The following is a 26,705-nucleotide window of genomic DNA, read 5'->3' on the forward strand; positions in this document are numbered from 1 at the left end:
GGCACTCAGATGTGTTGTTTGAAATTCTATGTTTTCAAATGAATCCTGCTTTATATTTCACTTCACTCCCTTTGATGTGTAATAGCTTGATCCTTTAGAGCGGGGGTTAGCAACTCTGGTTGTCGAGAGCTGCAGTCCTGCAAACGTTAGGAGTTTCCCTGCTGCAACACACCTGATTCAAATCAATGGCGAATTAGCAGACAGCGTTTGATGTCAAGCTCTGCTGATTAGGTCTGATGTGTGCCAGGAAGTATACATATATATATATATATATATATATATATATATATATATATATATATATATATATATATATATAGTTGCTTGACATTGTTTAAAAAGACTAAAACCAACTACTTATTAGCCAACAGTACACATAGGTAAACCATAAGGATAACCTTGCAGAGATGAAATGAAACAATCCAATGTCAAATTGTGTGTGCCTACTAACTTTTAAACCTTGCAGTAGTAAAGAGACTGCTGCTGTTTTAATGCACAAGCCTCCTGGGGCTCAACCCCTGGTGCCAGGCAATATAAAGGGTCCTGGAGGCTCTGGCAAAAAGGCATGCTGCAGTGTTGCCAATTCACAACTGCTTTCAGGCTCTGCCGCGCTCTCATGCTGCTCAGACTAATCTCACACCACTTAAGACGACGCCTCAGAGCTTCTAATTTTTTTTAAGAAGAAAAGAAACATTTATGTGGGTTAAACATGGATTCACTGCACACAGGACAAAGTCTGAACATCCGGCTTTTCTCACAGTTCAGCACCAACAGAAGAACATTATCATCACAAAATGTGCCAAATACACAATACCTGTGTCTTTAGATGTAAACAAACTACTCCCAAGTCAATGAGTACTTTTTGTAGTAGAGTTTTGCTTCTGCGTTCTACAGTTGTATCCACAAAACTACACATTTACTGTGAAGATCAGGTTTCTTTAATGAGACTAGACAGTAATAAATAAGCCAAATATAATCTGACTCCGTTTCTTCTCTATTTTATAACTTCAATTTTCAGGTCAATTTGAGAGGTGTGAGAGATAAAAGACATGAGCTTACCGTTTCTTAGTGGAATAATCTTGAAACTCTTTATTGCACACTGAAGTAAAAAATAAAGCAAAGAATAAACTGCACACCACACAATTTCTGGTTTGAAGCTTAAGTGTCTAAGTTGAACTTGTGGTCATTTGAGGGTACCATCGTATGTACTGTTCCCTGGTTTAATTCATATGTATATATTCCTGTAATTCAGTCTGGGTTTCAATTTCTCCTGATGAACATTGCCTCTTACCTTTTCCATCATTTGACACAAACATTATTTTCCCAGCAACACATCTGTTAATCAGCCATGTTCTATGTATTTATATACATTGAACTCAGTGGGCCCCTTCTCCGATAATGAACAATATAAATCTCTTTGAGCATCCAAATAATCCTTGCACAACATTTCTCACTACAGTGAGCTATTCTCTTCCACAGAAGGCACTAAGGTGGCATAGAGTGCCTCGGCTCTTTTACTCTGAATCACCACATATAATACATTTGAACTTAGTTTATCCATTGCGCCCTCTTTCAGACTTCCTCTGACCTGTGGTGAAAATGGAAATGCTCTTCCACGGTTTGTCAAGAAAAAAACCCATCATAAACTACAGTTCATATCTGAAAGTTGGGACAAGGGACAAAGGACTTGGAAAATAATCAGCAGACTAATAAAAATAATTAACCAGTCCGCTAGAAAGCAATACATTAGGAGCAGCTCTCCTCTGAATGGCTTTGCCTATATGCATCTACAAAGCCAAATACGGAACATAAGAAGATCTATTATCACAGCCAGAGCAGAACTTCCTCCTGGAAGAATTTGTGTAAATATTTTTTGAGGTTTACATGAACATTCTTTAAAAAACACAACAACTCAGGAAATCCCTTTCTTATACATAGTTTTATGTTGCCAGAAGGAACCTTGCAAGTGCCTTTAGGATGTTAAAATAAAAAGTGTATCAATCACATTTCCTTACTATTAACATAGATTAACATGTAATTACAAAGAATTTATGCTCGCCAGCCACTTTAGCAGGTCCACCTTTTCAGTGTGGAGCGAGACCCCCTTTTGCCGTCAGAACTGAGTTCAACACGGTGAGGGAAACATTCCTCTGTGATTTTGGTCCATATTGACATGATAGGATCACGCAGTTGCTTCAAATCTGAGAATCTCCTTTTCCATCACATCCTGAAGATGATCTGTTGGACTGAGACTGAATGTGCTGGCTATTGGAGAATACAGTAAATTCATTGCCATGTTTAGGAAATCAGTTTGAGATGATTTGAGCTAAATTGACTAAAGTAATAATAAATAAAAATTTTCTAAAAAATCATTACATTATTTTCATAATCTGGTTCAATAGATATATTTTTTTAAAGCAAACAAATAAGATAATATATTACATATTACATCACTCATAAACTAATAATTTGTTGAATAATCCTTTAATGTTTCCGCTACAGTCAGGTGTTTTCTGTTCCTCTCAGTCAGACTTCTGCACCTGTTGACAGGTTTTTTGTCCCACTGTTCAACAGAAAAGTGCTCTAATTTGTCCAGAACCAATTTGTTTGTTTTTTTGTTTTTTCTTTTTCAACTCAATTAAATGAAAAAACAGTGTCTTATATTACTAAATTACTAAATGCAAATTTTTATTTACTGTTCCTTTTTTAAGTCTCCAGTTATTTGAGTGACTGTAGTAAATTCAACCTTTTCTTAAATGAAAGGGTATGAATACATATGAGCACAACTGTACACATAGCTAACCAAAAGGCTGGGATGAGATTACTCCTGTAAATGCTGTAAAACAGACCATACCATGCAGGAAGAATCAGTGAGCCAAGGCACAAAGCGTCAAACACCTTTGTGATTTTTCTTGTCATGGATTTTCTTCACCATGTGTCTGCCTCTCATTGGATTGCAGATAATCAAGGAGAGTTTGCACATCACACGTTTGACTCGCGCATATATTCACCAAGGTGACGAATCAACTGATGCCTTCACTGCCTCGAGAACCTGGGGGTGGGGGTGGGGGGGGGGGGGGGGCTTCTGCTTTAAGACCCCCTCCCCGGACCCGAGAAGTGGCCCAATCGCCCTCCTTTCTTAGTCACCTGATTCATGTGCTGCCATTTTACACACAAGTTTGACTGACTAAATTGCAAAATATATAAATAAAAAAAGATGAAAATGAAAGAAAAAATGGACTTGCCAGCAATTGAAAAAGAAAAAGATTCACATTTTTGTGTGAAGATAAAAAAAAGACTTGAGAATTTAAAAAAAAAAAAAAAAAAAAAAAAAAAAAAAAAAAAAAAAAAAAAGAAAGAAAAAAAGAGTCAGGATGCAGCCAGAGCGGGGTGCTGTGTGATCAGAGAGGTGTTTGCGCTTTCTGAATAGATTCAGAGGAGAAACCGGGTGAAGAGAAGGTGGACAAGGACAATGCTGTTTCACATTGTTTTCCATTTATTATTTTCATCCAACGAGTCTTCGCTTGTAGGAATCTCCGCGCAGATGAAGCGTGTTTAGGCTGCTGACATCGTTTATTTCGGATTCAGCCCTCGTATATGCGGACGCACCCCGCCACCGGCTCCTCACCCTTGGCAGCATCTATTTCAGGGATACATCATAGCGCACTGTACATTCATCTTCTAACCAGCTTTTAGGCCGCTACACTGATTTTAAGCTCCTCTTTTTTAAAAAAAATAAAAAAAATAAATATATATATATATATACATATATATATATATATATATATATTTCTCCCACCGGGCCCATCCTGTTGCCTTCGACTGAATCTTAAATGTTTCTCTGGATGTGACGGTCCTCTGTATTTTCTCTCTTTTTTTTTTTGGCCGCCGCATGAATTCTCCCACCGGATCCACGTCGGTGTACGCTGCTGCTGTCCTCCCCATCCTCCTCCTCCTCCTCCGGCTGACTCTCGCAGAGGGCACTACCCTCTTTCCTGACGTTTTAGACATTTTGATCGTCCTCCCCGGTTCCCCCCACCCGGACATCACACCACCTGCCTTCCCGTCCACCACCACCACCACCACCTCTTCCGTAACATGTCGGGACAGTCTTTGACGGACCGGATCGCCGCCGCGCAGCACAGCATGACCGGGTCTGCCATCAGCAAAGCCGTCTGCAAGGCCACGACGCATGAAGTCAGCGGACCCAAGAAGAAACACCTTGACTGTAAGGTTAAGCATGCCATCACTGCTCAGTGTCATAAATAGCCTGCATGCGATCCCTCCTCACAAAAGGGACAGCTTGTAGAAACATCTGCCATGCTCATTTTCCTCTTTCTCATCCGGCCCGGTTTACGTTTGCAGCCTATTTCAATTAGTCACCATCACATTCCCTCACATTTAGGATGGGATTTACGCAGCAAAGCGGAGCTACACACTCAGCAATGTGTGCGAGCATCAATGGGAGCAAGTGAATTTTAACACAGGGCGACAGGCGTGCGCTATCTGGGCATGTCATTCAGGGGAAATGGGCCACTGTGATATGAGCTAATCATATTGCAACCAACCGCTTTATATTGTAGGCCTATCCATTATTAACGCCACTATCAGCACTACAACCTCAGGAGACTCCTGAGTACAGAATGTGCGTTACTGTGCAGCATCACCTCGTTTCCACGAGCTCACATCCAAGTTCACCGTCCTCTGATGCGTTTTCATTAACCAGCGTCCTGCTGTCAGTCCTGGGGTGCAGGAGGACAGCTTTTACTGTGTGTGTGTGTGTGTGTGTGTGTGTGTTTGTAGATGTACTGTACCTCTGCTGTTACAGTGAAGCATCAAAGCACTGCTGCTTCTTTATCTCCACATTCTGATCAGTCTGTGTACAGTCTGTACCCGCTGCGCACGTGCGCCTTTTCACCAGCAATCATTAGGTTGTTGTTAGGTTAGTTGGCTTCTCTGCTTTCCTGTAATCACTACACACAATCGATTTAAAAAAAAAAAAAAAAAAAGCCCGACTAATCAGTGGTGCTGCCAGACAGACTCAGAGACAGGCCGTCCAAACAGACAGACAGACAGACGGGCAAAAAGAGCGAGATGGACTAATCTGGAGGAAATGTGGATAAATCAGTCTGAGAGACACCACAAGGCAAGTAGCCAAACAGCCTGGGAGTCAGTCATCCAGCTGCACACTCAGCCAGTCATCCGGCAAGTTTGGCACTAGATTACTCAGTCATGTCCAGAGCAGAGGGGGACACCGGGAGTTGTGAGCTCCTTTACTAGATATGCCACCAACTTAAGGCATCTAAATAGGGCTGCATTGCTTTGCAATATAAAAACAAAAACAAAGCAACTAAACTGAGTAGTCTGAAATACCCGAGGGGTATTTCTTTTTCAGTACATTTGTGGGACAGGAAGTACTTTACTTTGTGTTTTTTTCATGTTAAACTTATCCTGATGGTAACAAGAACTAAAGTTCATAAGATGCGTCTTTGGAAAGCTGTTTTACTACCTGGGCGCCACAAATAGAGGTAGGACGATTTCTATGGTACATTTATCAATTAAAGAAATTAAAGTCAATCGTTAACTTTAGATAAATGATTACTTTAAGTGCTACAAAATAATTTGATAGTGCATCAGGAGATTTGCACCATTATCAAGTATTTATTCACTAGCCATGGAGATGTTGCATGGGGGGGGGGTTGATTGCCCACCGACAGCACAAGCAGGCTGTCTAACAAACACGTAAATGTCACTTAAAGCTGAAAGCAGATGTTCTGAAAATAGGACCGAAGCTTTTACGTGACAAATTTCAAGCACTCTAATGGATTTTATACAACCACTCTCAAGGATAAAAAAGTTTCTCCCTGGCTGAGGTTATTCTGGTCAAAGTGGTTACACAGGGATGTCTTTCATTGTGAACTGGTAGTCATTTTGAGTTTTGGTGGAATGTATGGCTTTGTAAAGAAATGGCTCACCTGCTTCTTGAAATGAGCTGCTTTATGCCACTAAATGGTTTTTCTGCTTAAAACATAGATGCAGCTGCTCCGGCTTTAGCTTTTTATTTGACTTCCAGTCGGAGGGTCTCTCTTCTCTACCCGGAGCCCTCAGAAGGCGCATCGTTAAGGTGAAGCAAAGGTGTTGGTGATGTCGCGATCAGGAGGTCAGTTGGTCTAGTCTTGCAACTGGTTGAGAAGACCTTGGTGGGGAAGTGAATGAATAATGAGTTGAAGTGGAGCTTTGGATTAGTCAGCCATGTTAGCCATCTCAGGTCCAAGATTTCATGAGTTTTCTCTGTGCACCCGTCACTGCATTTAAGTCCTTTCTTCTGTACCTTGCTGAGGAAACGGGGTCTCAAACACTGTCACTGGATAATGGAAAGTCATAAACCCCCCTCAGCAGGAATGACACCAGAAAATGAAAACTAAATGAATATGGAGAGGAAAAATAGAGCTGAGGAGAAACAGTAACTCACAGGTTCTCTTGTTTCAGGAGAAATGAAAATCTTCGCTCAGCCTGACCTGCTGGTTAATCTCTATAAAAAGACACAAATATGCAGAATCAGAGAAGAGAAAAGATGTTTCAGTCTTTCTGTTTCTAGTCTAAGCAGAATGGACCAATCACATTTCTGCAATATTTGGAGGAGCAGGTAAACTGCATGTGGACAACTGTACAGATGGGATTCACATGATTAAATTCAGAGCTTATGGCTGTCATCTGCAGCAATTCAGCTTTTGATCAGCATTTCAGACGAGATAATGCTGAAACAAAATGCAGGGTTTAGAACAAGAGGTCTTGGATATCAGTGGGATATAAGTGGAAAAAGAAAAAGAAACTAAACACTCACCTGGGCAACAATTGTGACTCTGTTAGCCTAATCTTACAGGTCTGCTGTTTTATTAGGCAGGCACAACACAAAGACGAATGCCTAATAAATCAAATGCAAAGCCGCTCACTGAAGCCATTCAGAGGGATCGAACCCACATTATTGGCGACACTGATGGCAATCGTTGATTATTTATTACAAATAGCAGATGAACAGCAAGGCAGATGGAGAAATGGAACATTAAAAGAGTAATCAGGCCAAGAATGACCTTTTGTCCTCAACACACAGTCAGCAGCATTACTCAGTGCGTGACATCTTTGGCTGTGTGTCATGGCAGCGACCATGACATGTTTTCAATATTTTTTCAAAAGCAAGAAAATGCGTCGAGGGTCATCACTTGCTTTTTTTTTTTTTTTTTTTTGTGCCACACATTCTGCCTCTCTGCCCTGTTAAGTAAAAGACAACAGAAAGAAAACTAGCAGTGACGACAGACGGATGAAAATGCTGCTGATAACAAAGCTTTGCCTCGCAGGCAGGCTGACAGCACAGTAAAGTATTTCAATAGAAGCTACTTACTCCCACATATGTGTGATATTAATGACCTTATCTTGTAGAAAGATTTCATGCCCTCAATATTTTTCGTTTTTCTCTGAAAGCCAAGGTCTTAAATCAGAGTGAATAAAGTTTTTATATCTTTTTACAAAAGTCTCTTGATGAATATAAATCCTTCCAGTCACACATACTTTTAGACGGTGGGCTTCTATTTTTTTTCTAACGAGCATTAAAGTTGTCTTGAATTCAATCGGATGACACCACACTGCCTGACACTGATGTCATAAATCTAATTTCTAATCAAGTTATTGATTTATATTATTTCCAATGTGGAGCACAGGTTATCAGCAGTTCCAGTTGGCTGCCATATAATCGATACTCCATCATATTCCTCTGGTTATCTCCGCCGTCACACGTCGATGGTTAAATCCTAGCTAGCGTATTATTGCCCAGAGGCTTGACCTGGTATGTACATGTTTGACCGGAGACTTTCTATCATTTAGATAGAGTAGTTTGGAGTTATTCAGCAAACATTTTATATTACCGCCACTTATAAGACCATTACCTGTCAGCTTCTTTGGTTGAACTCTTTTTGGCACTGATGATTCAGTTGGATACCTGTGGATTCACCCTTCTTCTTGCACTGTTGTTGGTCCTCATCAGCAGCTGGAGAGGAAATGAGTGGGGTCTTTTTTCAGCAGCTATCCACAAGCTTCTTTGTTTAAAATGGGTGCGGGGAACCTTGGCCCTCGTCCAGACAGATTTCTACGTCTCCCTGTTCCAACACACCACATTCAAATGAACGAATCACTGCGCAGATCTTGATAAGCTGTTGGATGCATTGGATTTGAATCAGGTGTGCTGGGGCAGGGATGTATGGAAAACCTGCAGGAGTCAAGCCTTCAAGGACCAGGGTTTTCATACCCCTGGTTTAACCCTTTGAACTCCTGGTCCACCATTTGATAGAGGTAAATTTGCAGTGACTTTGATGGATTTCTTTAGAATATTGTGGAAATAAACCTGCCTGAGCCATCTCTACCAACTGGTTTGGGTATATAAAACCCAAACACTACTGTTTTAAATGTCAACTATTTCACTGTTGTTACGTTATCATTAACTTCTTTTTATCATCTCAACGATTTGCGAAAAAAAAACCATTTATTCTGTTTATTCTTGTACAAAACAAAGGGAAAAACACAGAGAACCATTTTCTCCGTTCTTTTGGTTAGTGTGGATGTTAAATGGTTAAAACAACTATTTGCCATGGTGACAACTAAGGGATATAAGTGAATGCAAAGTACAGGTGTCACCATAATCAGTCCATAAAATCTATTAATTGGAAATCCTGGTCTCAGATTTTAAAGGACATATGACACATGCTACCAAAAGACATGGATATTAAACCCATGTCTGGCTGTTTTTCAAGATACTTCATCCAAATGCAGGTATAATGATGGAGAGAGACATATTGAGAAAACAGTTCTGCTCCAGAGTTGGTTCAATATTCAATATATTTGGGGGATTTTGAATCAAAATTTGTCGTTATTTTGTACCTCTTCAAAGCTTGTTTTTTTCCAATTATGTTTCATTTCCCAGTTCCAGATATGAGACAGCAGGTAAAGCTGAAACTAGGATCAATATTTGTATATGTACCAATTGTGTTATTCCTGCTGAGGTTTATACACAAGATAAGGATGAAAAAGAAGAAAAAGACTGAGCTGAAGTGAGCTGTTAGTGCCTTCAGCATGAAACAAGGAGGTAAGCCTGTACCAACTGGGATTCTTTGGTATCCAGCAGGTTAGTGGGTGCAGAGGACATAGTTCAGCACTCATATAAGCTTAGATAAACTATCATTTTTAGGAACAGAGTAAGGATTTACATCTTAAACTATTTTTTTCTTAGTAAGACAGCATACAGTCTCTTCTCTTACTGACTCAACTGGTTTCACTTGTTTTTCATTTGGTTTCTTGCATCATTATGATTGTACTAGTTGCTGATATGCACATCTCGCGAACCTTGTACATTTCAAACTTTTATTTAAAGTCTTTGAAAGGTAGATATGTGTGAGTTCGCTTATATTTTCATTTCTCCTTGCCATGAATGAAATTCATTCATTCTGTTAGCTTATCACTTTTGCCAAGTGTGTCTGGGTTACAGTCCTACTCATATCAGTTCTGACATTTTTTTAACTTTATGAGTAGTTTATCCAGGAAAAGATCTCAAATTAGCTGATAAACGTCAGTGAGCAGATAACATTTATACAGTGAAGGCACCCTGTGGATAATTAATATAAATGATTTTACAGTAAAAATGCACAGAGATGAGTTTGGAAAACTCTGTCCGTGAGGATTTTAGCAACATTTTCATTACCGTAATGAAACATTTTTGGAATCACATTAACATTTAGCAGATTTTGCAGCTTTAAAATACTCTATAAAAGTAAATGAGGGAAATGAGAGGAAACACACTTGTGCCATTTTAGAAGGACTCAGTAAATCTGAGACTTAACAGATGCAACACATCCCTCTCATTCTGAGCTGGAGCCAGAATCCATAAAGAATTTAGGGCAATGTTCCTACAGCCTGCCTCAGTTTAATGCAGAATTTTAAATCACTCATTATTTGTATGTAACTTGTTTTGCAGTAAATATAAGACAAGCATTTTCTGGACTTTAAAAAGACGCTTTTCCTGTGTTAAGTTGCCAGAACACACATTTAAACACTCAGCCTGGTGTTTGCCCAACCATTGAATTTGGCACTGAGCATTTCAGAGCTTTTTTTTTTTTTCCTTTTTTATACAAGCAGTATTCTACATTTGCTTTGAGAGCTGATTTTATACTCCAGATTGGTGAAGGCTTGAGGTTTCCTCAAGTTAGCTGACAAGGATGCTCCACAATAAAGCTCCATTACTTATCATTAGTTTAAATATGTGTCTGCTAAGCTGATTGCACTGGAACAGAATTGATCTTCTTTTGAGTCCATCTTTTAAGATGATATATAAACATTTCAAGGTGTAATACAGTATCTCTGGTTCTGTTTCATCTAACTAATACAATGTATTATTAAAAGAATAATTTGTTCATTGATTTATGTGCAGTTAAGTCAGTTCAAATGAATGCAGCAGTCGATATGACTTCAGTCATTGTGGCTGTTTGCTCATTTTATTGATTCAGAATAACTCAACTTTTAAACCCTACAAGGACATAAACTACAATTTTGACATGCGGCTCCTGCTTTTACTCACAATAACTTAAACTAAGTATACAGATGGGGGTTATAAGCACTGCTTAAAGTAGCTACCTTTACGCCTTGGCCTCTTGCCTCTCTGTTGTATTTATGCCTTCCTCTGACAGTTTTTCTCTGCATTGTTTCATGCTGGTTTTCTCTGTGTTCTGCAGACCTGATCCACTGCACCAATGAGCTGAACGTTAACATCCCCCACCTGGCGGACACACTGCTGGAGCGCACAGCTAGCAACAGCTGGATTGTGGTTTTCAAAGCGCTCATCACCACACACCACCTCATGATGTACGGCAATGAGGTGAGCAAAACACATCAATTTGCAGATGCCCCCCGACAAAGACGGGCTATGCTTCAAATGGTCATAATGACTGGAAAGTAGTTTGTCATCGTGACATAAATAAGACGGTTGTTTTTATTAGATCCACAAAGAATTTTTTACTGCCACATAAACAACATTTCTCATTTTTTTGGGTGACAGAAAGGTTAAAATAACAAATATGTTGACAATATGACTGTGTAATCTTCTGGATGATTTTTGTATCTGAAAAGTGGAGAAATTAATCTGCTTTTAATCCAGATAAAATGTAAAATAAAGCATTTTATGGCTGCTTTCATCAACACTGCTGTGATAACTCTTGAAATATTTATTTATCTTAAGCGCATTGCCTTCTCATAAAATAAGTTTTTGCATGAATGAATGAATGAGTTTAATTAGTCAAAGAAGAAAACATTCAAGACTTTTCCTGTCTAATTTAATGCCTTTTGTACACAAGCATAAATAACAGTGAGACACTAATGTGGATGTTTGCAAGACAGCTGACCAAACTATTTGATCTGCTCCGAAAATAAAAAAAAAAGAGAAGTCTGACATACTGCTCACCAGGTTGTAGCATTTCCTTTCCAACTCTTTCATAGTCAGATTCTTTGAAGCCGCATCTCACACATGTCCAACAAAGGCTGATGAAGGATTTCACTGACATTTCAATGGCCGGCATGACAAATCACCTCGCTCCGCTGCACACCCAACAAGATCAACAAGCCAAACATCAAACATGTTCAATGATGAGCGGCTCCAGACTGCAAAGAAAGGCTGCGGCAGAGATTACTGTGGGGATGATGACCCTCTTAAAGCACGCCAACAGCAAAGCTTTTAGCGACTCCAGCAGTGACATGATGTTTTGAAAATTTGTCAGGGTGGTTAAACTGGACGAATCTTGAGCCTTGCTCTTTTTCTTCTACTGGTTTTACTTGACCAGAAACCAGTTTGGTACGATGCATAGACTAAAAAGGAGGCATCCATGTTTTTTTTAGCCTGATGTAATCTTTTATTTTTTTGAATTTTTTTTTAAAAAAGGGGCTTTCTATGAAAAGCTTATACAAAAACTGTTTTAAATGTTATTTCTAGAATTTGTATTAATACTTTGTAAGATCAAACAAAAGCTGAGTCAGATCTTTATACACTGCAGTTTGGTTTCTGACCTTTATCACCATGGCAACTGACACTTTTCTATGCAAAAGAAAAATATCTATTAATATTGGCATATAATTACTAATGAAGAAAAATGAAGAAAAGTAATAGATACAGTCTTTTTTCTTAAAGAAAAAAAGATTTTAAGCCCATGGTGCTCTCATACTGGAATTTATTCCAGGTTTACTAAACAAAGGCCCAATCCGCTGCCATCCCTTCAAGCTGCTCATTTGGCTTATTTGTTGGTTGATAAGGTTTTTAGTTGCTCAACCATACCCATGTAGAGTTTCTTGAAATGTAAAATAGCAGCACCCCACTGACTGTGTCTGCACACGCACAGATAAAGAATCAAAGATAAAGTATTGCTTTAAGCCAGCAAACTCATCCTCTGTGAAATCCTTCCATAGCTCTAACTTTTGTCAATAAAGGACATTTTTATTATGCCTGACAAACACATTGCCCATGTCTCCCTGTGGAAATGACTTGACACTGACAGACAGCAGGAGGAGATAAATCACTAACTTTGTCCTCTGTTTTCCCATCAGAGATTGATGCAGTACCTTGCCTCCAGAAACACGCTCTTCAACCTCAACAACTTTCTAGATAAGGCTGCATTACAAGGTGATTTAATGCTATTTGGCTGTTTGTGGACTCAGCAGTGCTGTACGTCTAACAAAATGACTTTCTGTCGGACTTTTCCCGGCTCTGTAACACCATCAATAAGCCGCTATTCAGAGCCTATTTCAAAGAATTCCAAGACTGGAAAAGCTATTGGAAAAAAAAAGGTTCTCTTTGTTTGCTACACAAGCTGTTGAATGATGCTGTAAATTGAAACAGGGCTCAGTGTGCAGTCACGTATTTAAAACGGAAAATGCAAAGAGCTGGTTTGACGCATCAGGGACATAGAGGTGGACACCATAAATAAAAGTGTAATGACACGTTATCACAGTTTGGAAATACGCCAAAGTGACCGTCTTTTAACTGCAGCGCCCCCTCTCTGCCCTCCAGGGTATAACATGTCAACCTTCATCAGACGCTACAGCCGCTACCTGAATGAGAAAGCCATGTCTTATAGGCTAGCAGCAATGGACTTCACCAAGATGAAGAGAGGGTAACACTCATGTGCATTACACACATGAACTGATGACATGCATGTTATGCAGATATATACATGTCTTTCTCCCTTTTCAACAGTATACACGCCTGATAGCTTCTGTGAGTGTGCAGCATGTGTGCATGTGTCCTTGTATGTTTCAGGGCTGACGGTGTGATGCGCACAATGAATACAGAGAAGCTGATCAAGACTCTGCCCGTCATTCAGAATCAGCTGGATGCACTGCTGGATTTCCAGGTAAAACAAGCTGAACGTCTCATGTAAGTGAGCAGAGCAGCCAGTGTGGCATCTCCATGCAACCTCTTGTTCCCGCCTTCTGTCCCACAGCCAAACTCCAACGAGCTGACCAATGGGGTGATCAACACAGCTTTCATGTTGCTGTTTAAAGACTCCATACGATTGTTTGCTGCCTACAATGAAGGTGTCATCAACATGTTGGGTAAATCACAAACACAACATCGCTGCTGTCAAGATCAGAATGGGACTATACTTAACTCCACTCAATCACTTTTCATGGAAAAATCTATATATCTCTGATTATCTCTTTAAGTCCAGTTAAACACTGGAAAAACCGAAATCTAAGTAAGATTAAAAATCTTAAATTGAGTACACATATGTTTATTTTTTTAAAGGTAAGATAATTCTTAGTTTTAATGTCAGAGAATTCCTCTTGTTTTAAGAGTATTTTTACTTATTTTGAGAAGTCTTGACAAGCCAAATTTTCTTGTTCTGTTGGCAGATAATTTCTCACTTTAAGAAAACATTTACCTAATTTTTGTATATTTTTTTTCTTGTTTTTTAAGGCTGAGTTTTTGCAGTGAAGACATCTATTAAATATTAAGGCAGCGAGGCATGAGGGTCCCTGAACAGATCATAAGACTCTTTAATGGTTCTGCTGAATTATTATTTTATCTGGCTATAATAATTTATTACTTAACCTTGTATGAATAATATGACGAAGATAACATGCCAAATCAGTACCAGACTGATGAATAAAAAAACAGCTCCTTGACTGATAAAATGTTGTTTTTCATGTGCAATTTTAAGTTTACCTTAAGTTTAAAGTCTAATCTAAACAACTCTGCAGGTCTGCATGGATAAATACAAGTAACTAATGTAGGTGTTTTTAGATAATAGCTGAACAAAATCTATTCATATATGATAATGTTCCCTTTGCTGATTCTTCTGCTACACAGAGAAATACTTTGACATGAAGAAGAACCAGTGCAAAGAAGCCTTGGAGATCTACAAGACCTTCCTGAACAGGATGACCAAACTGTCTGAGTTTCTCAAAGTGGCAGAGGTAACATCTGTTTGTCCTGCTTCGTCTTCCAAGGAGGAAACACAGAATTGAATCCCTGTGGAAAGGATGGCAGCATCCATCTGGAGTGAATCTCAGCGGCCTCCTTTCGGCTGATTTCACAGAAATATTACACATAACCCCTCTCATTTTCTTACGTGACTCGAAAGAGTTCAACCTAAACTTAACTAAAAAAAAAAAAAAAGTTCGGCCTGTTGAGATTTGCTCCAGACTTCTGTCACCCTCAGCTTCTGATTTATGGTCGGTGTTCTCAACCAAGACTGACCGCAGGTCAGTGTCCAGGGGCTTCTTCTCCTTAATCTTCCGAATCTTTATGCATCTAGATATTCTCGTGTTTCTGTCCCCCCCCACCCACCCCGCCTCCTCTCTCTTGCTCTGACTTGGGGAGAGAAGGGGGTTACTACAAGCAGTCATTATTGGACAGGCCTTAGCCTTTCAGAGAACCACTCACGTACAGCTTCCAGTTGAGGGACCCCTCATGTGCTGCCTGTTCACATGCCTGCAATGCATGCCCAAGCAAGCTCTTTTTTTTCTATACTATCTCTGTCCCTTCTTCCTTCCTCTTTAATTTCCTCCCTCTTCTTAAGAACTATATTCTTATGTGTATAATGGCTGTTATCCAGTGAACAGTTGGAGTTCTTGCAAGGCTTAACAGCGAATATAAATAGTTTGATCCTCTGTAGACTGCGTAGCACTTTCCCATGCGTCATCTTCAAAGGCTTTCTCACTGCTTGGTTTCTTTCCCATTTGGAAGAAGGTTTGGGGTTCAGCCGCTTGATCCAAAGAAAAAAAAAAATGGCAAGAAGAAAGACTAACGTTGACTTTAAGGACCCATTTTCATTTTACCTGTCTAACAAAATTTGTTTGTCTGTTTTGTGTGTCATCTGTGTTCCTCCCTTCTCCTTCTGTTCAAAGTCAACATTAGTTGAGTGTCTTCCTTTTGGATGTTTTCTTCCTCGCAGTCACGTGACCTGTTGTCCGCCCTCTCTGCCCTGCCTGTTCAATCAGTCGATGTGCTCAGCATTCATTTTCCAACCAGTCTCAAGATTTCAGTGTGTGTATGTGTGTGTGTGTGTTTATTAGTGTGCGTGCATATACTCTGTTTATATTGCTGTTTGTGTGTGTGTGTGTGCATGTGCCCTCCTCCCCTCCCCCTCTGTTGTCTTTTATTTGTTTTCCTTTCCAGCCACTGCATGAAGTAATGAATGCTTGGGTTTGATTCTTCTTTCTCCCTCCTCCTCCTCTTCCTCCTCCTCCTCCTCCGTCACATGCCTCTCCTCCCCTGTTTTAACTCCGTGGTCCTTTTTTTAAATTTATTTATTTATTCCTTTTTTTATTACTACATTTGGTTTATTTTCATTTTGCCTTCCTCCTCCCTCCCCTACCCCTCCTTCCTTTTTTGTGACACAGCGAGTTGGGATAGATCAGGGCGACAGCCCCGATCTCACACAGGTCAGTCTACATCTCATCTCAATCAGTCAATCAACCAGTCAGTCAACCAGTTTATAAATCCGCCAAGTCAGTCCCATAATGCTTCATTCTAAGCGCTCCCGTTCCCTACTCACCCTACAGACCTACCCACACTGCAGCAGCCCCGTCTTCCTCCTCTCTTCTTCACTCTCTCTTTGCTTTGTCTCATTTTCTGTTTGAACAGAGTCTAGAATAGAGAGGAGAGAATAAATAAAGACCTTGCAAACAGTCTTTTCTTCCCTCAATTACTCAGCTTTATTTGAGGAATTCCACATTTTTTCATCTGAATCATTGCAGAACAAATTTTACTGAAAGTCCTGATTCGAAGGTAAGAAAGTAGAAATTAAAACAGCTGGGTTTAAAAAAAGATAAAGTCTTTAGCTTTTTTTTTTTTTTTTTTCCCCAGATTAATTTTAGATGTCCATGACTGGGACCTGGCATTTTCTCCAATGTAAATATGAAGGCCTGTCTGTTTACTCAGTGGCTTATCAAAAAAAAAGAAAACAAGTCAGCACAATCTCATGAAGCAGGTTTTTTTTTTCCCATATAAGCAGTGTTCAGGTCATTTTTTAAAGGTTTACGTCCCTTTGCATTAGCTGTGGGGAGAGCAGCGAATGGTTTTTTTAAAATAGGTTTCTGCAAATATGACTTGGATAGGTGCACATAATGTCATCATAAGTACTGCATATGAGCTTATGGCCTATAAAACAGATGATCCTTTTCAGTGGATGCATAATTGGATGTTGACAACATGACTAAAAGGCAACAGACAGAAAAGGGTGTACTTTGAAAAAAAAAAAAAAAACGATGTTGTGTTTGTAGTGCTTTTGAAGACCTTATATGCCCTTATTCAACAATACAGTGACCCATGCCTTTACTCAGTTGTAGATATGTGTCTGTTTTACTTTTACACTTTTAGCATATTCTAGATTTCTCTGAAGAAGGATATCGAGAATTCGCATTTTACTCTCTTTCCCCCTTAAAATAAGTATATGAGAAATCTTTTCTTTGCCTGTTGTGTTTGCATTGTCTTTTCTGATGCTTAAATGTAAAGCTCTGGCTGAAAATCAAGGTATCACATGTGGTCCAAACAAACCCATCCATTCTTTTTGTTTCCCAATAATGGCCAGCTGCTCAATGTGTATGCCTGGTTTTTCACCAGATGTTTACATTTAACAGAGTTAACTTACTTGGCTTCCAGTAGGATAACCTCACCTGAGATCAGATATCACCAGCTCCGGATCTCTTGGACCAGAATCCTGCAGGGTTTTAATGTCTTCCTGCTGCAACCTGCAGGACACTAGCTCGAGAAGTCTGGAGTTGGTGATCTTTGCTTTGAATCATTTGATTGCTGAGAAATGTCCGCGCAAAATCAAATTAGTAACACAGTAGTTTGACTTCTCATCTAATTTGGAATCCACAAGTTAACTCTTTTGGATAGTGATTTTTTTTTAATGTGTATGTGTGTGTAAGTGTGTGTAAGCTTCTGAGAGTGTCTGTAGACTGATGGCCTCTGCATGGGCTCGTTAGATGACATGTTTGTTGAGTTTCTACTCTGGAGCCCTGCAGCGACGATGCTCTGCTCCGTCCTGATCTGTCAGTCCTGCTGCGGGCTCTCTTGCATGATCCAAGGCTAATGTGTGCATGCTGGTCAACCAAACCTGATGAAACCAAAAGCAAAATCAGAACAAAAGAGCTGCAGTAGACTAGATAGCTAACCTGAAGGTGATGTCTTAATTTTGCGGCTGCTGTTTGTGTGTATGCAACATGAAATGAGAAGTGAGGAGAGGTTGTGAAAGCGAATTATGCTCCCAACTTTGTCTGCTTGGATGTGCTGCTAACGGTTTCTCTTTAACTCCATGTACCCTCCCCTTACCCCAATCAGGCTCCCAGCTCTCTCCTGGAGGCTCTGGAGCAGCATTTAGCTTCTCTAGAGGGGAGAAAACTCAAGGACATGTCCACTGCCAGCAGGTATGATCCACTGGCAAAGAAGTAGTTTGTGTCTGTTGCATCAAAAGCTGCTACAGCTGTTGCTTATGTTGTTGTTTATGTACCGGTATGCTATTTCTATATCCGTGGGTGAGTTAAAAACAAAATATGGGGATGACACTGATGTAATTAGTGAGAAAACTATTCATTAATTACAGAGTTTCCCACCGTTATCCTCTTAGTATGGCATTTTAGCACAAACTGAATTAGCATTAAATCAAAGCAATGCTAAGAGTGATGTGGATGAACTGCTGTTTTGAAGCCTCAGGTTTATTGTCCTACTTTTTTAACCTTTAATGATCATATATGAGTAATAAAATGGATTTGTCGAGCAAAACTTTTAACCTGACTTGTCAATAAGGGACTTGCACACATTTAATAATGGAATTGTTTTAAGAAGGGCCATTGATACAGAGTTCATAAAGAGCAGATTTAGTCAATGTCAAGGACAAAAGGCATTGATTTAGCAGTACAGTAGAGGTGACGGCCCTTTGAATATGAACCTTCTGAAGCCAGGGATGTTTTGGAAGCTGGCTCTAGAGGTCTTTAGTTGTATTATGATTGAATGAATGTCTCGCTTTTCTCAATTTCCAGTAAGGTTTAATATCCAGAATACACTAAGCAAAATGAGTTAGTTGCAGTTGTTCTTTTTCTCCTGTCCTTGCCATAAAATCAGAAGTTACTGGAGTATTTACTTGAATGAGCTATGTTTTCTAAAAATCTGGTTATGTTATAGACTTCTGCTGGTTTTAAATGTTTATATTTGTGCTTTAGAGCGTAACCACTATAAAAACTATCAGAGATTGCATTATTAGTATCATTTCACTGTTTTGTTGTCACAATCTGAGAAATCTCTCTTCATTCATACAACAGTACTCGCCTATCACATCTGTTTTTGGGGATAAGAACCTGCTTTCTGGAAAAAACGTTCTTGTGGTCAAAATGCGGTAATATAGATGCTATCATAGGAGCAGCAGCACCCTGGCATCATATTAGACAAATAAACAAATACAAATCATTCTTTTAGTATTTCATCTTTTTCTCGTGTCCAAACAGTATAAAAAAGTCTGATCTTAAAATATCCCGGATACAGCATACCTCAGCCTAATAATTGTGTGTTTTTTGTATCAGTCCCAGTTCATATGAAATAAACAGCTGTGACTGACAAGTCCCGAGTGAAATAATGTCTTTTATTAGCTGTGTGCAGTTTTTAATGACTGATTCTGATAATGGCTGATGAGCAGTAAAGGTCATTCGTTGGTTTTCTAGCTTTGTAAAGCCATCAGCAGCAGATGCCAGTTTTGTAAAAATGTTCAAAATAACAAACCTGATGAACTAAATTATCCTGTATAAATGCAGCTATGAGTGGCTGACAACTTTTCAGCTGTGGTTGCAGCGCTGGTTTTGGGGAAACTAGTTGATGGCTTCGCCATTTTGAAATTTCTTTAACTTTGCCAAAGGGATTACTGCGGAATCTGGTCCTGCCAGCTGTGGATTACAGATTATAAAAACTGCTGGGTGTTTTTCCTTTTTTTTTTTTAACTTCATGTATCTGAATCATCAAGGATGTGCAGAAACAAGTTGTGTTTGTGTCTCACCCTCAGATCCAGCACCTTGTCCAGTGCAGTGTCGTCTCTCTCCAACACAGGGATCTCTCTTAGCCGTATGGACGACAAGACAGAAGACAACAGACTGCAGCAACACAAGGCAAGACATTTGCAGTACATCTTTTACATGTATACAATATATTGACATACTGCTGACAGGTTAATGTCAGTAATATTACAGGTCAGCATTATTGTTTGGTTAAACTGAAATACGACTCTGCACAGATCTTTTGGTCTCTTATATGCTTTTTGTTAGAAAACACAGAAATCTCTTTGTGCTCTACTCTGTTGTTAAAGTTAAATAAACAATTGCATTAACTCTGTGGAGCAGTAAAATACACTCTCTGCCTCTGGCTGCAAGCCTGTAATGTAAAGAGCTGCACAGAGAATAGAAATGAGCTGAAACACTTCACTCTTTAGCAAAGCATTTCTTCAAATAAAACAGCCATGACAGTCCAGTCTTTTGTCAAGGAACAATAAGAATTTATATTTTTCCAAGACTGTTAAAAGCAAAAATGTGTGATATAAAGAAGATATGATCAATTCATTTGGCTTTTTCATGCAGGAGGACGGTCATAAGGTGATTGACATTCAGACGCCTAATGTTTCACCCAGCACCCAGTCAGCGGGCAGTGCCAACAGCAGTGGAGGGGTCACAGATCTCTTCTCCAACTCCCCCATTGTACCCATTAACAACCAGTGAGTCCAACTTCAGATATAAACCATAGGATAAATCATGCAAATGCTTAACAAAGCCTTTATTAATTTAGTTTTATCTTTGTACCTTTGTTATTTAATATCAACAACCAGTCTTTAACAAGGCTGCAGGTGCAAATTAGATTTTAAAAATGAAATGAGAAATAAATTGTCATTTTCATTCCTACAGTGTGCCAAATCTCACCAGTGAGCTGTTCACCCTGCAGCCTAACTTCACCCCAATCCAGACCACACACACTGTGCCCAATAATAACAATGCCTGGGGAGGTAAGACTCCATACACACACACACACACACACACACACACACACACACACACACACACACACACAAATGCACATACATATGCAAAGATACAACGACACATGCAAATGCATTCCCACTCATTCACAAACAAGGAGACACTAAGAGCTGAACACGCTGTGACTGTGATGGCCAGTTGCCTCATACTCTTGACTCATTACCCTCCTCTCTCTTTCTATTTTACCATGGTTACCTTTGTACATAAGGTGACTTGCTAAAGCCATCCCCACCATTGCATTCTGGGAAAATGCTGCCCAGTGATTTGGACTCTTCATTAGCAAACCTGGTTGGCAGTGAGTAGTCCTTCTCTCCTAATGATCAGTCATTATTTCCATTTTCCCTGTTGTTATTCTCGACTGTGTTGTTTCTTTCCCACTGATGTTTTTGGATTTGTATCTTCTCTGACAGACCTGCAGTTTGGGGGAATGCCGGCTAAAAAGTGAGGGATTTGTGGCACGCATTCATGGCTGAATGATTCTGTCACCGTCTAAGCATTAATATGTATTCTTTTGCATTACATACACTTTTTAGCATTGTCTGTACATCTTGTGTGTGTTTGTTTTTTATGTGTGCATTAGGCCAGAGCTCCAGTGGAGTCAGCTTGTAGAAAAGAAACCCACTGGAGGAAGTGGGTGGCAGTCAAAGACCATGTGCACCAGCACCAACTGGACTCACACCACCCATCCCATGGCACCTGCACCGATGCCAGTCCCTCAGATGGTAAAATAGTGAATCTATAAACTGTAATATTATGGGAAATAACATTTTGTTGCATTCGCAGGTCTGTTAAGCAAGTCATTATATTTCAATTAATAATACACACTGAACATTCGTATCAGTCTGTGTCCATGTGTGTATCCCTCACCATAATGAATACATGATAAAGTCCTAGACCCATCAGGGACACCATCATTTCTCTATCTCGTCTATGCCCTTTGCATTCCACTCTGATTATCTACATGTCTCTTCTACTCAATCTGGTTTCATCTTCATTTTGGACCGAGTAGCCCCTCAACTGAAACTGCTCATTTTGTCTGTAAATGATACGGAAAGCCGGAGGCATGACATGACTAGAGAAAGAATAGAAGTGATTCTATCGTGACAAATAGCCAAAGGTTTGGTTTATCCTTTCTGACCATTCAGAGAAAAAAAAATTACTTTAGCTTTAATTTATGCTTAGTGAACTGAATGTCTTTCTTTTTTCTTCCACTTTTCTTCTTTTCTCTCTGACTCTCTATAGAATGGGATGATCTATACTGGATATGTAAGTTTAATTAATAACATCTTTGTTGTTAACATCTGTTCTGTAGAAACTTATGTTTTCATTATTGACGCTTTGTGAATTTTCAAAGGATAGTGGAATTATTTTGCTTGTAATACCTCACAATAGTAGTTTTAACACTTGCGATCATCAGCAGCTGCCAGTCTGCTACTGCATCATCATCTTTATCAAATATTACACGTCTTTTTGTTGCACAGGATTAGGTAATTGAGTGTAAACTAAAGTCAAGGTTTAAGAAAGTAAAACTTTTTTGTCTTTGTTCGGGTTGTATCTTTATGAGGGATGAAACTATTAATACTTTATTTGTAACTAAATATGGTTAAAATTAGATTGCATGTTTTTCTTTACAGGCTCCAGCACCAGTGGCTTTTCCTATGACGACACCCCAAGTGCCTGTGTATGGAATGGTAAGGAACAATCCCCATTTTAGTGTCATTTATACATACATAATTCTTTTGTTCATACACTGAATACTAAATTTCTCCCATCCACACTCCCTCGTTTGTCACCCATCTCTTCTTGTCCATCATACTTTCCACCTGCGCTTACCTCTGCTGTGACAAGCTTCCTCCTCAGATGAGTCATCAGATGGGGGGCGTTCCCATGATGCCCCCACAGCCTGTCATGTACAACCAGCCTGTTTTGAGACCCACCAATCCCTTTGGGCCCATCCCGGGAACACAGGTGATAAAAAAAAAAAAAACCCCACATACATATATTGTTGCATGACAGTGAAACTGCTGTTTACCAAGGTTGTGTTTAGGTTAGGTTTGGCATTCAGTTACGTAGGACGATGAAAGATCAAGCCTGGCTCTGCCAAAAACATTAGTGAATAGTTTGGTCTTTATCACCACCACTTAGTAAACCCGTCTGGTAACACTGAAACATTGTAGAGCAATGATCATATAAAATTGGAACATCTAGAGATTGATTAAATGCAGAGCTGAATTAAACCAATCAGGCTTGATATTTGACAGTTACTGAGCACTGAATGATCTTCCTACTAAGAATCTGTAAAAGTTCTTCCCTCCGGATAAATACCTGCTCAAGATCCCTCTGGCAGCCTCAAAAAAGACCATTACTCGGAAATGGAGCAACACTAACCCAGCCATCTTAGAGAACTGGAAAGAAACAGTAGAAGAAATTTATAACATGGAAAAACGTACATACACTATAAAGCTACAACTTCCAAAATGTGTAAACCTATGGGAGAAATGGACAATATACAAAAACAGTCGTTGTACTCATTGTTAATTAATGTGAACACGTGTCACTCTTGTTGGGTTTTTTTTGTTTGTTTTGTTGTTTGTTGTTATTTTTGACATAGTTATGTCTGTAATCTGTAAAAGTAGGGTTGAGCTAAGAGCTATTGGAATTACTTCATCACAAAATAAAATCTTAGGATTCACTGCTTAAATTAACCTGATACAAGGCATTACAGCATGAGAAGAAAGAATTACTTTTCGGCTGATGTTTGCAAGTGTCATGAAATAATTGATGCTATAATTCAGGAACACAACTGCAGCGCTGAGTCAAGCTGCTAAAGGATCGAGTAATTAAGATGCAGGATGTATCATATTGTATATTTTTAAGTTTGGCCTCAAAGTGTGAAGAGGGCAATTTTAAGGAAGTAATTATGGGCTGCTTCGGCTATCAAACGTTTTAGGGGGAAAAAACAAAATACATTTAGACACATTATTAAAAACAGAATGTTGTAATTGCTTTGTACAGTTTAGCTTCTTGGATGAAGCCATTTCCTCGCACTGCAGCGTGTCATTAGATGCCTGAACACATGATGAGATGTTTTGTTGTACTAAATTACTCTTGATCCCCTCTTCAAACCTGTCTTCTGCAGATGCACTTCATGTAGGGTTGATGATGTAGCCATGGCAGCAAAGCTGAGAGGAAAGAGGCAAGTGAAAGTGATGGAGAGAAACAGTCGACGGCGTACACAAATCCCGAACCAAATCCAGAGCAGGAGGAAGAAAGAAGGGGGCAGAGAGGGAAAGGGAGGAGAGAAGACCAGAGGATGGATAAAGATGAAATGCTGATGTCAGTTTAATGTCACATATTCCTCTAATCTCCTCTTCTCTCTTCACACGGCTACCGATCTCTGTGCTCTGTATTTGAACCTATGAGTACAGTGCTGGGGCACCAGAGGCTCCGCATCCGCCTCACTCATTTAATGTTTGATTTGCCACTTCAGATGGCAATTATGACCTATCGCTGACACTATGACGACTGACAGCTAAAAGGAAGTTTTGAAGCAATTTTGCCATTTCCAGACTCCTTCATACTGATCATTTATTGATAAAGGCTTATCCATGCCCCTCTCCATTCCACGACTGAATCAAATTTGGAGGACACGCGTCTCTTTCTCTGATTGGATCGTTTGCTGGCACTTTACTCAATGTGAACTTTGCCAAGGGTGTGTTTCTGTGTAGGTGACTTTAGCACTTGTTCAGATTGGTTCCTGGCTGCGTGTCATCCATGACCCGATTTTATAAGTTACTAATTTGAATGCGTGCGTGCCCCTTTTTCTACATTTCAGCGTGCTGCATCAATGTTATGGTTTCTCTTTATGAAGTCCATTTGTTCTTAAATGCGTAAAACAATGATTTGTGGGCATGCTTGTGTGATTGTAGATGGATGTAGCTGTCTAGAGTGTGAACTGTCTTTCGGTACCTGATGTCATTACTGTGTTTTGCCAGGTGCCAATGTGTTACTGCACTGGAACAAACTGATGAAAGCACTGATCCAGACCTAGTTATCGCATTTGGATGTAAACAAACCTGTCACCCTAACTTTGCTTTTTGGGGATGTGCTGTACACTGTTTTTTTTTTTTTTTTTTGTTTTGTTTTTTGTTTCGTTTGTTTGATCATTTCCTTCTCTGCAGCTGTGCAATACTGTGCAATCTGATTGCTGTCTTTTTCACACATCTGTTGCCTGTTTAGAGGCTTTACTGCTGTAGTGTTGTACTTTTTGGGTGTCCTTAACAGGACAGTAATTCTGTACAAAATGCTTTTTACCTTTTTTGGTTGTTTTATACCTGTACTGCTCTAATGGTGAACAATGCACTGAAAGGCACATAGAGATGGGTAGATATATGGAAAGTGATTCTCAGTCTAACCAATCAGAAACGGTGTGGTTTCCTTCCTGTCCTAAAACATCAAGAGATGGATCCAAAAAAAAACAAAAAAAAAAAACCCTCTTGTCAAGTAAGCTTCATCCCAGAAAAACAGGAGTAGTGTAATCACCACAGTACATGTCCATCCAAAACTGGAGGACTATAAAACATTGTTATTACAGAATGGGACATACATCTAATCTTAGCATACAAGGACAGGACAGCTAAAGGTCATTGAGAGAAGTCTGCTGAATGCCAGAACCATCGGACAGCGACTGAGGGTAATGTCTTTCGATCTCGACCTGAGTAATGCCTGCAGTGACGGCGTACAGATTAATTCAGACAGCCAGAGACGAGCAGGCTTTAATGAGGCATTAAATGTTAATGTGGAATTTCCAACAGATTCAAGGTCCAACCCAACCCATATTATATATATATATATATATATATATATATATATATATATATATATATATATATATATATAGACACACATACATTACATAGACACATATATATAGCACAAACCTTCGAGGAGGGGACAATGCTCTGCTGCACAAAAACCTAAAATCATTGCTGGGATGTACAGTTGAAAGGGGCAATAATTGATTGGGAATGAAGTTGTTTTCTATTGATTGTGTCTGTTCTATGTACATGTACTGTATGTGTGTTTGTGTGCACATGCCTTCGCATAGAGATAAACAGGGTCATGTTACTCGGTTAGAGATTGAAAGTCTCTAAGTGAGTTGGTAGCGTGTACTAACTTAGCATAGTGTTTTTTGTGACCGTGTCCAAGTCTGTAGAACACATCCGTCCAAGGTGGCTTCAGGATTGCTCATCTGCTGAAAAACAGCAAGGCTTGGAGTCAGAAGTGCATCTGAGCCGAAGCGCTCCTGAAGAACGAAGGTGCACAAGCTGGTGATTTCTAACAAAAAGCATTGGAGAAGTGCAACTTCATGTTGGTCTTGTTGAGATTCACAGCTGAACTGTAACCGATAGCAACCCAAATGACAGCCTCCCTACGGTTACAACTCTACCAGCAGAGATGCTTGTGTTAGAAATCATCGCCAAGCAGGCAGATACTCTCCAAGGTGTCACCTTTCAATGAACATCTAACTAAGAGGTCAACTGTCTGTTCCACTCTCCTCCATTAATCCTTGTTCCAGTGGTTTGTCTTTCTCCGTCAGCTGAATGCTTTCTTCACTCGGCACTTCAGATCCACCATAGAGCTCAACCCATCCTGGGCCAACCTCTGACTGTTACTGTGTCCCCTCTGTATATAGGTAATGCTGTTCATGTGTTTTTAGACGTGCTCTCTCTGTAAAGTGATTGAAGCCCCATTGGATGACTTACTGTACGTGGGACAATTTATTGCTGTATCTGTGTTTGAATGGTTGTAATTTGAAGGTGTCATCATCCAGGGATTGGTGGGTGGGCAGGGTCAATGTTTGTGTCTATCAATAGAAAGAAATGGGTGGGGTTAGGGGGGGCGGGCGTGGGTCAGTGGTAAACTATCACAACTGGTCTATACCAAGAGTGTCTTCATCAAGGAAGTGGACAGGACAGGGTCTGTCTTCTTCAAAACAGGAACATTTTTTTGCACCAAAGTCATCATCAAAGCGCAGCTTCTTCTTATTCAAGGTCACTACGGATGGATGATATCAGAACTACAAAGATGTTTTTTTTTTT

The 26,705-nt window shown here is 39.6% G+C and overlaps 1 protein-coding gene across 1 annotated transcript; it reads left to right on the forward strand.

Moving 5' to 3' along the window:
- Positions 1 to 4,098: 4,098 nt before the first annotated feature.
- On the forward strand, positions 4,099 to 26,272 carry LOC306761723 (phosphatidylinositol-binding clathrin assembly protein-like; the record flags this gene model as incomplete). Its single annotated transcript, XM_079247993.1, has 19 exons — positions 4,099 to 4,228; positions 10,773 to 10,915; positions 12,631 to 12,706; positions 13,094 to 13,196; positions 13,343 to 13,436; positions 13,527 to 13,638; positions 14,396 to 14,502; positions 15,931 to 15,972; positions 17,876 to 17,961; positions 19,584 to 19,686; positions 20,152 to 20,285; positions 20,473 to 20,570; positions 20,813 to 20,899; positions 21,015 to 21,045; positions 21,185 to 21,326; positions 21,847 to 21,870; positions 22,239 to 22,295; positions 22,438 to 22,572; positions 26,204 to 26,272. The coding sequence occupies 19 exons, from the start codon at positions 4,099 to 4,101 to the stop codon at positions 26,270 to 26,272; spliced, it is 1,773 nt and encodes a 590-aa protein (XP_079104119.1).
- Positions 26,273 to 26,705: the final 433 nt, after the last annotated feature.

This window comes from Telmatherina bonti (genome assembly GCF_933228915.1).
Source record: "Telmatherina bonti genome assembly, chromosome: 10".
Classification (NCBI taxonomy): domain Eukaryota; kingdom Metazoa; phylum Chordata; class Actinopteri; order Atheriniformes; family Telmatherinidae; genus Telmatherina; species Telmatherina bonti.